Source organism: Bos mutus, chromosome 13 (assembly GCF_027580195.1).
Source record: "Bos mutus isolate GX-2022 chromosome 13, NWIPB_WYAK_1.1, whole genome shotgun sequence".
In the NCBI taxonomy this organism is placed as follows: domain Eukaryota; kingdom Metazoa; phylum Chordata; class Mammalia; order Artiodactyla; family Bovidae; genus Bos; species Bos mutus.
The window spans coordinates 45,593,726-45,608,625 of NC_091629.1; the positions used below are offsets into that span (position 1 = coordinate 45,593,726).

Below are 14,900 nucleotides of genomic sequence, written 5' to 3' on the forward strand. Positions count from 1 at the left end.
TACCACCCAATAATGATCCTTGCTTAGTATTTTCAGAATTATTTAAGCATATAATAGGTGTGCAAGTGTGTGTGTGTGTGAGAGAGAGAGAGAGAGAGAGCATGTATGAGAAAAAAACTGGAAAACCTGAAATCCATTCACAGTGACCAAACACAGTAATAAGTAAAAGGGGAAGGAGTAGGATCTACATTTTTCTTTGGAGCAAGTGTTTGGTAATTTACCTATTCCAGGCTAACTAGACAGGCTCTGTTCTTGACCTTGGCTCAGATCTCCTCTGGGAAAGTAACACCATACAGGAGGTTCCAGCAGATAAAGCCTCAGGGCACCACCCCGCCTCCTCAAGATTGTCTTATCCCTGTCTCCAGAGACTATCAAGACAGGCTAGCTCCAAGCCAGAAATCCAACCCTTCAGAAGCCTTGACAGGAGCTTTCTGAACTTGAATCGACCCCTCAGTTCCCTGGGTCATATTCACAGTCTCCCACGAGGGTAAAGGTAGATGGCCAGATCTGCCCCGGGCCAAACTAAATCAAGTGCTCAGCCTAGCACGAAGCGAGAGTGTCTCTGATTTCCAATTGTACACTCTCAGATGAAGAGCCTGGAGCCATGAGGCCCAGCTGCTGGGCAAATCCTGTGGCCTGAATTATTGATGGATGAATTCATCAGGCACACTGCCTTCACCCATCCACTCAGGTCATGTCCAGCTTCTGAAAAACAGAGCCTGAAACTGTACACCATCTGCCCAGAACTAAGTCACTCTGGGAAAAACTCCTTAGCCTTCTTTGTAGCTGAAATATTAGAAAAAGCAGAGACTTTGGAGCCCTCTAGACCAGACTTCACGTCTCTCCTCTTCCTCTGCTGAACTGTGTGACTTGGCTGGCTAGTTTATCTTTGTGAGCCTGCTTCATCATCTGCAAAATGGGACTAATCGTATCTCAGCAGTGTTACTGAGATCAAACAAAACACTCTTAAAGTTACTAGTACAGTGCCTGGCACTAATTAGGCAAACAACTCTATTATTCAATTTTTTTAGTGTGACTCCTTGCCTTTGTCTCCTCTCACTATGAACCCTATACTCCAACCCCACCTCACCACCTGTCCAGCTTTGACCCAGGCTGTTTGATTTTTACACTATCTGTATCACTAATCAACTTACTGCTCTAAATCTACTATTTTTGCCAGCTCTGTGATAATGGAGCTGGACCCTGTCAATATTTCTCCCTTAGCATCTGACATATGTTAAGTCTTTTCAGTAGAGTGTGCTAGAGGAATACTGGAAGAGAATAGATCTTCCCTTCCTGGCTCGAGGTTGGCTCACTTCCTGGGTTCCTGGAGAGCATGCTCTTTTCCCACTGCTTGGTCCAGAGTTTCTCTGGTGCTTGGTGCCTGCAGGGTGCAGCTTTCTTCAGTTTATCTGCCACCTACTTTCTCCAGCTCTTAACTAGGGCATCAGAAGCAGCGCCAGGAACCTCAAACAGTCCAGGCATGCACCCAAGCCCGAGGCATTCCTCTCCACACCCTCTCCTCACCTCTGAACACACATGACACTGGGACCCCCACAGGCCTGGCCACCAGCAAAGCAAGCCTCCTGACCTTTGTCCCCTGGAACCGGCTGGAACCACTCTGGCCCAAGCCATATACAAAAATTCACTAGATTCCTAAAGAGAGAGGTCTCTCTAAATTATTAATCGCTCTTAACATGCTATATAACATATAACTACACAGTTACATCGATTTTTATTTTTATTCATTTAATTTATTGTCCTCCCAACACCCCCTCCCACCACACTAAAAATGCAAGCTTCATGAGAGCAGGGGCTGACTTTTGCCTATTTTGTTCCCTTCTGTGTCTCCAGAGCCTAGGACAGTGCCTGTAATGTAATGGGATACTCAGTATTTAAGGAATGAGGGGATGATTAAATATTGGATGAATGCATGCATGTGTAAACAAATCGTTAGTTATTAGGAATTTCGGGGAGTGGGGCATCCCGGGATTAAGGAGATTGACTGGGAATGGAGAATGGGGTCCTCGGGTCTCCCTCGGAGTGGATGCCCCCTGCAGTGGTCCAGCGCTACTTTCCCTACCACCAGCATGTTGCTTAGCAACCGGCCTCCTGGCCCTCCGCCTCCGCTAGAGGGCGCGCGGGCGTGGAGACATGAACGCGCACGCGTGCGCGGCGCGGGCCGGCGAGGGAGGCACGTCACTTCCTGTTTCTTTAGGGGAACGTGGCTTTCCCCACAGCGCCGTATCTTTCTGTCTGCGTCTCCGCTGCAGCGGCTGGAGCTGGAGTCGGACCCCGAGCGCAGCTTCGCCATGGACTCGGCCGTCAGCGACCCGCATAACGGCAGCGCCGAGGCAGGCGGCCCAACCAACGGCACGACGCGGCCACCTTCCACGCCAGAGGGCATCGCGCTGGCCTACGGCAGCCTCCTGCTCATGGCGCTACTGCCCATCTTCTTCGGCGCCCTGCGTTCCGTGCGCTGCGCCCGCGGCAAGGTAGGGTCCGCGGCAAAACCGGGCGCTGTCCACCTCCCACCCTGACACGGCTGACACGGACCCTCCCCCTACCCCCGCTCTAGACGGGACAGACACCTCTTCTGTCCGGACACTGGCCCTTCCCATTATCGCCCACCACGGCTTCCCCACGCCAGGTTCACATCCCGGGGCTGACCTTAGGTGCCTGAGGATGTGGGCACCCATCCGCGAACCAGGTTCCCGAACTGACCCCTTCCTCAAATAGGGACTGCGCCCTCCCTCTGTGCGTCGTGCTGGAAGCACCGTTGGCAGACCCTCACACTATGATTGAGCACTGTTTCGAGCCTCCTGGTCCCGGCCAGACCAGCTTCACCCTCGGCTCTCGCTGCTCATTCCACCTGGGACACTCGCCGCATCCCAGGCTCTGGGTCAGCATCCCTCTGTACCTGCTGGGTCGCTGGTCCTAACACCTCCTGAATGGTACAGTCTCTTGTCATTCCTCACCCTACCCCCCTCCCCGGGTAAGTTCTGGAACCCAGGCTCTCACACCTGTCCGGCTGGAATCTGTGACCCATAGAGTCTTGCCCCACCTCAAAAAAAAAAAAAAAGTAACACAGAAATATTAACTCCTAGAACCCCTAGCTCAGGCCCCAGTTTTTTTGTATCACTTTGTGGAACCAGTTCCAGTCAGCCAGCTCCTCAAAACTTGGCACTTTGGTGCCTCTCTTTTTTAACCAGTCATAGACCCCAAGTTTGCTGGTTTCCTCTTCCCTGCCTAACACCCAAGCTTGGACCTATCCTAGCCTGAGTCCAGATGCTATTCCTAACCCTGTTCCCACCCAAGACCCTGACCCTACCTCAAAGTAGCTCCTCTCTTCATGCCCCTTAAGACAGTCCTTCCACCAAATTGGAGTAACTCAGCTGAGTTAGTGAGCTGCCATTGGCCTCTCTTGTAAGACTGGGCCAGACTCCATCCCTGGTCTTCAACATCTGTCCCGTTGTATACCTAAGAGGATCCCAGGGCCTTCCACCTCCAGACTTCCTCCTTCCCACCCTCCTTCTCTATAAGAAGCTCTTTCTAGCCTTTTACGCCAATGGCTTCTCACTTCCTGTCAGCCTGTCAGTCGTCCTCCAGCTCCTGATCTGCGCGGGCTCCCTGCTGTTCCTCCCCACGCAAACCTGAAGTTGAACCTTAGCGGAAGCTCTCTTGCCCAAGGAGGGCAGACCCACAAAACAGCTGCCGCTTTTGAAACTGCTCTAACCCAGGTTCTCGAAACATTACCCAACTTGAGCAGTGACTGGGGCCTGCCACCTTTCTTTCCCAAGATCGGAGAACTTGCTGCTGGTTCCCTCTAGGTCAAATGCAGAGGGGATTGGTCAGGCAGGGCTTAGATGGCCCCGTTTGCCTTATTGTTCTGCCTGTTCTAAGCAGAGTTCAGGTGGCTTTCAGCCTCCCTGTCATGCCATACACGCAAACACTTGGTGCAGGGAGAAATTCTGAAATAGATCAGGACAAAGGAGGTTAAGGGCAGCATGGAATGAGCTAGGCACTTGATGTGAGGGGCTCCCCAAACTTGAGTAATTCTCCATAGCACCTTCTACACATGGATTACTAATCTCTTTAGAAAACATCTTCCAAACAACAGAATTTCCTGAACCTCCACTGTTGTCCAGGACAGAGGAATGCTGCAAAGATGAGTGGGTCAGAGCCCTATCACCACGGAGTTTGGGTGTGTGGATGAGCGAGGAATAACTAGATCTGAGATTGTAATACAAGTAGTGCTGCTGGGTTTAGGGAGAAGATTGAGCGCGCCTGGGGCTGGGCAGGGCAGCTTTGTGCTGGAGGTGGACTCGAGCCTTCATGTAGAGGTTGAATTTCAGCCAGAAGACATTCGAAGCAAAGGAAACTAGCGAAGTAGCTGCACACGGCAGTTCAGGAGTTGGTGGAAGGTCTGGAGTGGCTGGAGCAGAGGGTAATAGAAGAGAGCTTTAGATCTACTGTAGCATCTAAATACCTCTCCCCAGCATCTCCTGAGAGACAGGTGGACTTGAAGACTGTATGGAATTACAAACAGCTTGACCATTAGTAGCCTCCAATCACCAGGGTATCCTAAAGCTTACAAACCTTCACTCTGATTCTCCCAGCTACTGACTGAGGCAGGCAGAGCCAGTTTTATTATTACCATTGTATAGAGAAACTGGGAGGCAAAGAAAGGATTTCTCTGCCAGGTAGGGGCAGAACCAGATGTTCCTAGTCCTGGGCTCTCTCCTGGATGCAGTTGCCTGCATCACACAAGTGGCATTTTGGCCTGGGGAGAGGAGAGGCTAAATGACTCCCGTTTTCTACCCTGAGTCATGTTTCTGTGATCATTTGGCAAGGGGAGAAAAGTTAGCTTGGGGGCCCAGGAATTTTGATTTCACAGTAGGGTTGGACCCCCACCGCCAGCTGAGAGAGAGCATGTGAGGACAGAATTCTCCCTGGAGCCAAGTTGTCCGTGACAGAGTGAGTTGTGAAATCGTGGGAGGAGAAGGTGAAGCGTCCTGGAGTGTGTTGGGAGGAAGTAGCCATGGGCGGAGCCATCCAAGAGCAGTGCCTATCCCTGTCTGAGACCTGTGTTCCCAAAAGGGAGCAGGTCCCAGGAACAGCTACTCATCAGATTGATTCAAAGGCCTTTGGCTGGTAACTCAGAGGAGGCCCCCAGCCAGCCGGACTGGGCTCCTGCTCTATGCCAGGCCCTGGCTGGCTACCAGGAGTGCCGGACGAAGAGGCCAAGCCTTGCCCTCACAGAGCTCAGTCCCCAACGAGAAATAGCCACGTGACCAGCTGACTGCTCAAGGAGGCCGCCATGATCTTTGCCAGGGTGGGCAAGAGCTCAGCGGGCAGGACATGAAAGGGAGATGTAGGACCACAGGTGTGTTCTGGGAGGCGGTGAGCAGTTTGATGCGAGTCCAGTACAGGTGCTGGGGTGAGGTAACAAGAAGATGCTCCAGAAACCTGCAGCCTTTCTGAGGTAGGGAATCCGGAAGGCAATACAACAGCCAATCTTCATAGCCACTACATGTTTTGTGTTTGCAAAAGTTCAAGCAACACAGAAGCATGAAGGAAATCCCCGCCCCATACCACTTCCTTGGAAGTACCCAGTGAGCTGTTTGGTGTGCGTCCTTCCCCATCTTTTTCTGTGCGTATACAGACATGTACGTGCCCGTGTATGTATACATATGTAAATTTATGTTTATAAAAATGAGATTTTGCAGTACATACTGCTCTGCAACCTGATTCTTCTTTTTTTTTTCCAAAGCAGTATGTCTTGGTCATTCCCGTGTGTCAGTACATGTAGACCTATCGTATTGTTTTATGGTGGGGAGGGTAGGTTATGCACACCCGTGGTATAGAATTCCAGAAGGACTGAGCAAAATCTCCCTCCCACCCCAGCTGCCCAGTTTCCCTCCCCAGGGGCATCCCCTACTGCCTTTTTCTTGGATATCCATCAAGAGGTGTCTGTGCCTTTGCAAGTAAATAAGCACATGCTTCCCCCACCTTTGCTATATAACTGTTGCATTTTGTTATTTCTGTGGTTTAGTCGCTCAGTGGTGTCCGAATCTTTGAGACCCAATGGACTGTAGCCCACCAGACTTCTCCATGGGATTTTCCAGGCAGGAATATTAGAGTGGGTTGCCATTTCCTTTTCCAGGGAATCTTCCCAACCCGGGGATCGAACCCATGGCTCCTGGCGTGTCTCCTGCATTCCAAGCAGATTTGTTACTGGGGAAGCGCACATTTTGTTGTAGACACACTCTTTTTTGCACCTTGCTGTCTCCACCACTTAATATGCTTCAAATCTAAGACACCAGTACCCATGGAGAAGTTCTGTTCTTTAATAGCTGTATGGTGTCCCCCTGTACCCCACAGCCATGATTCTCAAAGTGTAATCCCTGTACCAGGAGAAGGCAATGGCACCCCACTCCAGTACTCCTGCCTGGAAAATCCCATGGACGGAGGAGCCTGGAAGGCTGCAGTCCATGGGGTCACTGAGGGTCGGACACGACTGAGCGACTTCTTTCACTTTTCACTTTCATGCACTGGAGAAGGAAATGGCAACCCACTCCAGTGTTCTTGCCTGGAGAATCCCAGGGACGGGGGAGCCTGGTGGGCTGCCGTCTATGGGGTCACACAGAGTCGGACACGACTGAAGCGACTTAGCAGCAATCCCTGTACCAGCAGCATCAGCATCACCTGGAAACTTGTTAGAAACACGTATCTGTTCACAAGCCCTACTGCCAATTCTGACATGTGCTCAAGTGTGAGGACCCCTAATTTGGAGTCCTCCCCTGGTCAGTTAGTTTGTGTCAATCTTCTGCTATCATAAGCCATGCTGAAATTAATCTCATTATACATTTGTTACTTCACGCTTCTCTGTGTATTTGTAGGATAGATTCCTTGAAATCGATTTGCTGGGTCAGAGGCTCTGTGCATGTTTAATTTAGATGGATTTCATCAAATTATCTAGTGCAGAGGTTGTACCAGTTGATAACTCCCACCCTCAGTGACCTTGATTCTCATTTAATGGCTGCTTGGTAGTCCATTCTCCAGAGGTTTCTGAGCTGTTGTGTGATGCGATCAGGTCCTTCAGAAAGAGCTCCTAATAGAGGAGGGGGCAGGCAGGAAGGGGGCTGGTGAGGTGGTGCTCATGGAGCCTGCAGTGGAGGGTGAAGGACTCGGGTGGGGGTAGTTTGGGAGATGCTTGGGTGAGTGAGTGCACGTGCAGTGAGGAGAGGAGACCTGGGGTGCCAGAATGGTCCGTGAATCCCAGATCCTTTGTAGGGCATGGCCTGGAAGCAGAACTCCCAGAGCTCCAGCAGAGCCAACGACTTCAATGAAGTTGGCATCCTTCTTCCTTTGCTGCTTTTGCTTCCGCTCTGATAACTAAGCGTCCACAGTGTCACTGGAAGCTAAATTTATTTCTGCTCTTTCTGTCAGCTCCCAGCCACTCAAACCCACCCCAGGAGCCATTGCATTTGCATACGAACATCTAGTTTAAAAATCTAAATTGAATCAGTGGAGAATCTGGCCAACTTCTAGTATTTTTGTAACTACAGAGATTCTGTTGCTGTCAGGATTCTGTTCCTCAGAAAGGTCACAGGCCCCCTGAGCATTTTGACATAACTTGGCAGCAGAAATTTCCAGATAGGAAAGGCAGAGGACTTCTAGGGTGTGATAGCCAAGAGTCTGGGCTCTGGAACCAGACTGCCTCAGCATGCCTCCTGGCTCTGCCACTTGGCCAGCTGTGTGACCTTAGAGCGAGTTACATCACCTCTCTGAGCCTCGGTTTCCTTATCTGTAAAATGGAGGTATTAAAAGTCCCTGCTGCCTGGGGTTATTGTGAGGATGAAATCATGTAAAGTACCTAGAATGCTTGGCACCTAGAAAGCCCTCAGTAAATGCTCCCGTGTTACCATCCTGGTCAGTCAGATTTTAAGTCTTCCGTGCTGACTCAACATTGCACGTGGGGTGTTTCTGACAGTCACCCACAGAAGACCGGATTTAACTGTGTGGTGGAGCATCTGTCCAACCTGGTTTGCCATCAAATAATACTGAGCCTCTTCCCACCCAGGATCCTGGGCTGAATTGAAGTGAATGTGTGGAAATGAGCAGTCACTCTGGTTTGCAGGTGATGCCAGAGTCTGTGGGTCCTTTCACACCACGTGCCCTGCATCTGCAAGTCCCTCTGCCTGTAAATGCTTCCCTTCCTTGTACACAAAGCAGACTCCTCAACTCAGTCAGCATTTATCTGGCTCCTGCTGCATCCAGACCCTGTGCTTGGCCTTCACAGCTTTGCTTAAGTAATACCTGCTCTAACCACCTCTGACACTCCCTGCTTCCTTGCAGAAGTAGTATCCTGTCCACTTTCACGTGACTCCCTTGTACATAATAATGATAGTTTGTACAACTTGTGGGAAGCTCAAGGCACAACACTTAAGTACTTCCAATGCAAAAATTATTGAATCCTGGCGACCCGTTTTACAGCTGAGGAAATTGAGGCTCTGAGAAAGAAAATAACTTGCCCAAGGTCCCACCGCTGGGAAGAAGCAGAGCTGGCAATGGGGCTGGGCCCGCTGACGTCAGAGCCCTCCTTCCACCACGGGCTGCTCGTGCCACGTATCGAGGCAGTTCTACCACGGGTCACGCTACCCGGGGATATTCTGTTTACACGTCAAAGCCTTGGCCTGCCTGCCTGTGAACACTTTAGAGTCGGGAGCTCATTTAGTTTTGTGCCCACCCTGCTGCTACACAGGAAATACAGTGACTGTGTGGAGGTCCACTGAGAGGGCCATGAATTTGCCCACACCCTACCACACAGTGCTGCCAAATGCAGAAATCAAGGGCTGGGAGGAAGGAAGGAAGATGGGCCTACCTCTCCATGTCATTATTGCTCATCTGCTCCTAGTGGAGCTGCCAGAGAGTGACTCACACAGCTACCTGGTCCTTCCAGGGGGGAGGATCTCCCTCAGCCCTGCCTGGGCTGCAGGGCTGTAATGTAGCCATACCTATGTTGGGATTTGGCTTAGGGCCTCCCACCTGCCCCTCCCTGATAATCACAGCTCCTTGGACAGCCACAGTACTTGACAGTTTGCCAGGCTCTTGGACATCTCATTTGATTTAAGCCTCTTGGCCCTTTTAAGTGAAGTCGCTCAGTCGTGTCTGACTCTTTGTGACCCCATGGACTGTAGCCCACCAGACTCCTCCATCCATGGAATTTTCTAGGCAAGAGTACTGGAGTGGGTTGCCATTTCCTTCTCCAGGGGATCTTCCCAACTCAGAGATCGAACCCAGGTCTCCCACCTTGCAGGCAGGCCCTTTCCCTGGTCTGAGCCACCAGGGAAGGCTATAGACATTGTCGGTCTGTTTGACAGATGAGTGAACAGGCTTAGAGAGCACACGATCTGCCTGAGTCACCCAGCAAGCCATTGTTAGGGTGGTCACTCTAGGGGCATCGTCGTGCAGTAACGGTCGCTGGGTCCTTGTGGACTGTGAGCACAGAAGTGGGTGGGGAGCCTCGTGGTCCTGAAAGCTTTTGACCTTTAGATTTATATTTAAAATGTTTTTTAATATAAATTTAAACAGAATTATTGGAGAAGAAAATGGCAACCCACTCCAGTATTCTTGCCTGGAAAATCCCACGTCAGAGGAGCCTGGTGGGCTACAGTTCATGGGGCTGCACAGAGTCAAACACGCCTTAACGACTAAACAACAACCAGAATTACACCAATATAGATTTTCATTAGGAAATCTTTTTGTCATGAATTCCATGGAGCTGATTTAACTTTCTGTGTTGTACTGTTAATTCCATTTCTTTTTTTTTTTTTTTTATTTTAATAATACTGAAGTGATTTTGCTTGCATTCAGTTGTTTCATGTAAGTATTTATCCTCCGTCAGCTCTATACCCAGATCCCATTCCTGCTATCTGCCATTGTGAGTTTAACTGTGGCTTGTACTCTGACCAGATTCATTTTCCCAGTCACTTGAGTCTGAGTTTTGTCAAGATTTGCTTCTCCTTGCAGTTGTTGTCTTCCCAATGCTCAGTTTTAACCATTGTTAGTTTTGTTTTGTGGTTGGTCTGTTTCCACTTAGAATATTCACTACCTACTGAATAAAAGACTGGCTATCTTGACACCTCAGCTAATCTGTAAGGAAACTGGAAGTAGCCCTCATGAGGCCGAGGGCTGCTCTCCTGTCGCCAGTGTCCAGTGTTTTCTCTTGCAGTTGTTAGGTGCCCACTGCTTCTGCCGCACACGCACTGAGTCCTCCAGGACTGTCCCTGTCGGGGTCCCGGTCTCGTCAATAGCAAGTCGGTGGGATCAGAGCATCCTGCCCCGGGGTGGATAGACCATAGCCCTGGCAGAGGGAACAGCACTAGCAAAGCCTTGAGTCAGGAAAACATGGGGACCCCTGAGGCACCTCAGTGACCAGGCATAAAGCGGGGAGATGAATGAGCTGTCGTGGCACCAAGTTCCCACCAGTGTCCAACCCTTGCAGGCCAGAACCAGTCCCCTCTCAGCACGGCCTTTTTTCATCTAGAACGCCTCGGACATGCCCGAGACGATCACCAGTCGGGACGCCGCCCGGTTCCCCATCATCGCCAGCTGCACGCTCTTGGGACTCTACCTCTTTTTCAAAGTAAGTCCTTTGTCACCTGGTGTGTCATTTGGTTTAAATATTTTATTTTGTTCTGTTTTTCCCATCACAGGAGGCATGCATGTTCATTTATAGAAAATAAAGAGCAGGAAAAGTAATAACAATTCACCCCTCGCCCCCCTTCCCTGCTGTGATGTCGGGGGGCTCCTTCCCACCAGACTTTACTTCCCTTCTCCGTGGAGCTTTCTGTTCTGTTCTGGTTTCTGTTTTTGTACTCTCCTGTTGGGGTGGGGTATAGCTGTGTCTCGGACATACCTCTACCATACTAATTGCTTTTCTTTTTTTTTTTTTAATTTATCGAGGTTTATTTTCCCAATAAAAGTTACACAGGCTCAGTGTTGAAAACCTGGAAAACACAGAAAAGTAAAAAGGGGAAAACAGCAGCCATCCAAAACCCCCCTGCCAGAGACAGTCACAGAGCCCCTTTGGAGGTGTGTCCTTCCCCTGCTGCTCCCGTGCATGGTTCCTCCGTAGCTGTGACCACGTGGCGTGTTCAGTCCTGTAGCCGCTTCCCTCACTTCACATTGATAGCATCATAAGCATTTTCTCATGTACTGCAGACTCACAAACTTTTTATCTTAGTCTAACATGTACTGTTTTCTGATGACAAAAGTAATTTATGCAGAAAACAGAGAGGAGAAAAACACGCAGGTCATCACCATTAGCACCTTGGCATATCTCCTCTCAGACTTTTCATAAGCATGTTTTTAACGTAATTATAGTCATTTTATCACTTTTTTTTTTTAAATAACACAGTACAAGCACTTTTTTCCTGGTCATTGAAAACTTTTCAAGGACTTTTTTTTTTCTTTGCCACCCTTCGTGGCCTTCCCTGACCAGGGACTGAACCTGTGCTCCCTGCAGTGGACGTGCAAAGTCCTAACCACTGGGCCACAAGGAAAGTCCTTCCTTAAGGAACACTTTTCATTTACGTTTTAAAAACACATGTGTGTAGTTTAAAAAAAATTTTTGTTTCAATCTAAGAGGAGATGCAAATAAACCATAATACTCTCCCCAGCATAGTTTCTTGTGAGTTATTCCGTTATGCATAGATCCACATTTATGTAAAAATTTTCAAACAGCTATATATATATCAAACATACCGTTCTTTCCAGGGAGATATTTTTGTATGAGCACCATCAGCTCTGCCTCGTTCCCTGTAACAGCTGCCTGTGGTTCTGTTTCCCGGATGCACCCTGAGGGGGCATCCAGCGGTGGGAAGTCCCAGCACTGTAGCCGTGGGCATCGTCGTGGGCGCCTCAGCACAGTCACGTGTTGTCAGGTGTATCTGCAGTAGGACTGCCCGCTCAGACAGCATCTCCACGTGGCAATCGGAACAGACTGTGCCACATCCTTCTGATTTTACCAGTTTAAATGCCCTCCCAGCAGTTACGAGTGTGCTGGCTTCCCTGTACTCCCACCTACACCGAGCACCGTCAAAATCCTTGACTCTTACCAGTCTGTGGATGAGTCAAAAACAGCGCCTGTTCGCAGTTCCATCGCTCCCTCATTATTGGATCAGAACCACCCCTTTTAATGATTTCAGAATATCCCTCCCAAGCAGATACACCACGGCTGACTGACAGCATCCGCCTCACTTCACACAGAAAACGTAGTTGTGATTTTCACTCCTGTCAGTGAGAAGGCATCAGGTCACATTAGGTGTTCACCGTTTTTCCTTTTCCTCTTTTCCTGGACCTCGGGAGAAGAGGTGGATTTCTCACGTGCTTTGGTTCACAGCACACCGCCATCAGCCATGCCGGGCTGCCCTGCTTGTTTTCTTCACCCCTGACGCCCATCTCCATCTTCCACCTTCATTTCCCTTCACCGGACGCACCTGCCCTCAGGCGTTTGTGTCGTTGGATGTGAGTCTTTTTCAAAGGCATATGGTCTGAGTGTATCTGTGTGTCTTTGGTGAGAGTCTCGTCTCCATACGTGGCACTGTGTCCCTTTCCCTTTCCCCTGTACTCTTGCGATCTCTCCGTGGCTCCGTGTACATGAGCGCGGTGCATCCGACTTGGCTTTTGGCAGATATTTCTCAAGTCTCTACTGTACTGAGTGCTAGGAATACACACCCAGGCCTTTGCCTCAGGACCATCTAATATTTTCAGTATTTAGGATTCTCTCCTTAGGTTAGATTCCCTAGAAAGGAATTTCTGGCAGCAGAGGGTGTGAACATTTTTATTTAAGGCTCCAGACACCTGTTGCTCAGCTTGTCCTCTCCAGGCAGGTAAGCCCCAGCCTGCCTTGCGCCAGAAGACACAGTGTCCATCCCCACCAAGTCACAAGAGTGTCATGTTGTGATTTCTGAAAGGCAGCTGCCTGGATAACACAGGCACCAGTTTCTTCCCAAATTCCAAACTGACCACTGGATATAGTTTGCATAACAGTGGCTCTCACTTTCTCACTAGGCCCCTTTCCTCCTCCTGGTTAGGGCACTGGAGTTTGTTGCATTTCTCAAGATCATAAAATTTACCTTATCGCACCTCATTTAAACCTGATTGCTTTGAGGCAGCTTATGAAAATTAAATCCAGTAGCATAAGGAAAATGAAGAAATTGGGGTAAAGGAGAAAAAAGAATAAAATAGTAGAAAGCAAGGAAGCTTTGGGTGAGGACCCTACCCAGACCCTGTGCTCTAGACTCTGCAGACTTGTGCTTCTGCCAGAAGTACCCCGGACACGGGTATAGCCCTGACTTCTAAAAGTTCAGAATTGGCGCACAATTCGTAGGCCACACAGTCAAGCTGACCAGAAACTCAAAGACATGGCCAGAGGGAAATTTCTTCCCCCGGCCCGTGTTGAAAGAGCACTGTGTAGTGGGGAAACACATCCTTGCGAGTTAACTCGGTCCACACGCCTGTGCGGGTCGGAGCGTTCGCCCTGTGCCCACTGATGTTCAGTCAGTCTACAAGTCTCTGTTGAGAACTCACACACAGGTGCTGTGCTGGGTGCTGGCACTGCAGTGGGGAAAACTGCTGGCCCACCCCTGCCCTCTAGGAGCTTGTTAAGTGGTGGAGACAGACACCAGTCTCGCAATCAGTAGGTAAACATGCAGTGAGAGTCCTAGGAAGCGCTGTGGAGTCGAGGCCTGTAGCACCAGAACAGCACGGAAGGACCCGCCCCTGCCCAAGCCCCCACCGCAGACAGCGGCCCCTTACCTGCCTTGCTGCTCAGCCGAGAACCCTAGACATGCCCTCCCCCCGCAGCCCGCAGCCCTGGGCACGTCCTGCTTCTCTAGCTCAGAGAGCTGGAGTCTGACCCCCTTCTCGCCATGTCCTCCATCCTCCCACACGCAGTGCCCTTCTCGCTGGGCTGTCACCTTGGACTTCTGCCCTGTGGGGTGTGCCTTCCCCACAACTGCAGAGGAATCCTCTCAGGCCATCAGACTAGGTCACAGCCTTGCCCTCAGCCCTGCAACACCAGCGTGTCTTACCCAGACGAAGCTAAAGCCTTTTTCACAGCTCTGCAGCTTCTGTCTCCCTCCTGCCGTCCCGGCCTCGTCTCCTGGCACTCTGCTTCCTCCCTCCGCTCCAGGCCTGCAGATCCTCACTGTTCCCTGCACACGGGCACACAAGGCCCCCTGGGGACCCTTCCCGCCGCCTCCAGGGCTCTTCCCCCAGACCTCCTCACAGCCGCTCCCGTTCTGCCTTCAGATCTACTCCTAGGTGAAGTGTCGGAGGCTTTCCTGGGCCACCTGGGTGACAGTCCCACCCCACTCTGCTTACACTGCTGTGCTTTTCTTAGCACCCGTCTCCATCTGACAGTGTGTTACACTTTCATCTCTCGAGATTCTCCCCCTCTGGAGCCTGAACTCCGTGAGAGCAGGGGCTTTTCTGCCTATTCCAGCACTGAGCACGGCGTACGGCACGTAGCAGACAGTAAACATGAGCTGAAATAATGAAGGTCATGTCGAGGAAAGCTTCTCAGAAGCCCAAGTGAGGAGAAGAGAGCTTCCCAGACAGAGGGGCATGTGCGCGGGCCGCCCGCGGGTGGGAACATAGCACACCAAGGCCAGTGTGGCGCGAGCTGCAGCCAGAGAGGCCTGCGGTGGTCACCACGAGGACACGAGAAGCCAAGGAGAGGGTGTGGACTTGAGCAGGGAAGCTCAAGCAGGGAACCTGCTGAGAGGTGTTAAGCAGGGGAGCAAGGTGATCAGACAGGCGTTTAAACAGATCCAAGAACAGCCTTGTTTGACAGTCATCAGTGGCCCTGTGTCCCACTCCACAGCACA

General features: G+C 50.6%; 1 protein-coding gene across 10 annotated transcripts in view; it reads left to right on the plus strand.

Annotated features, from left to right (window-relative positions):
• The first annotated feature begins 2,036 nt into the window (after positions 1-2,036).
• Positions 2,037-14,900, plus strand: part of HM13 (histocompatibility minor 13) — a 39,092-nt gene continuing 26,228 nt past the window's right edge. For 5 of the 10 annotated variants that reach the window (XR_011466577.1, XM_070381534.1, XM_005887918.3 and 2 more), the window contains exons 1-2: positions 2,190-2,495; positions 10,553-10,651. Coding sequence is in view for 8 of the 10 variants with exons in the window: in XM_070381534.1 (XP_070237635.1) it covers positions 2,313-2,495; positions 10,553-10,651 (282 nt within the window). In the remaining 2 variants the exon portion in view is untranslated. Of the gene's footprint in view, positions 2,496-10,510; positions 10,652-14,900 lie in introns of all 10 variants that reach the window. The other 5 variants (XM_070381531.1, XR_011466576.1, XM_070381532.1 and 2 more) reach the window with 5 other exon arrangements.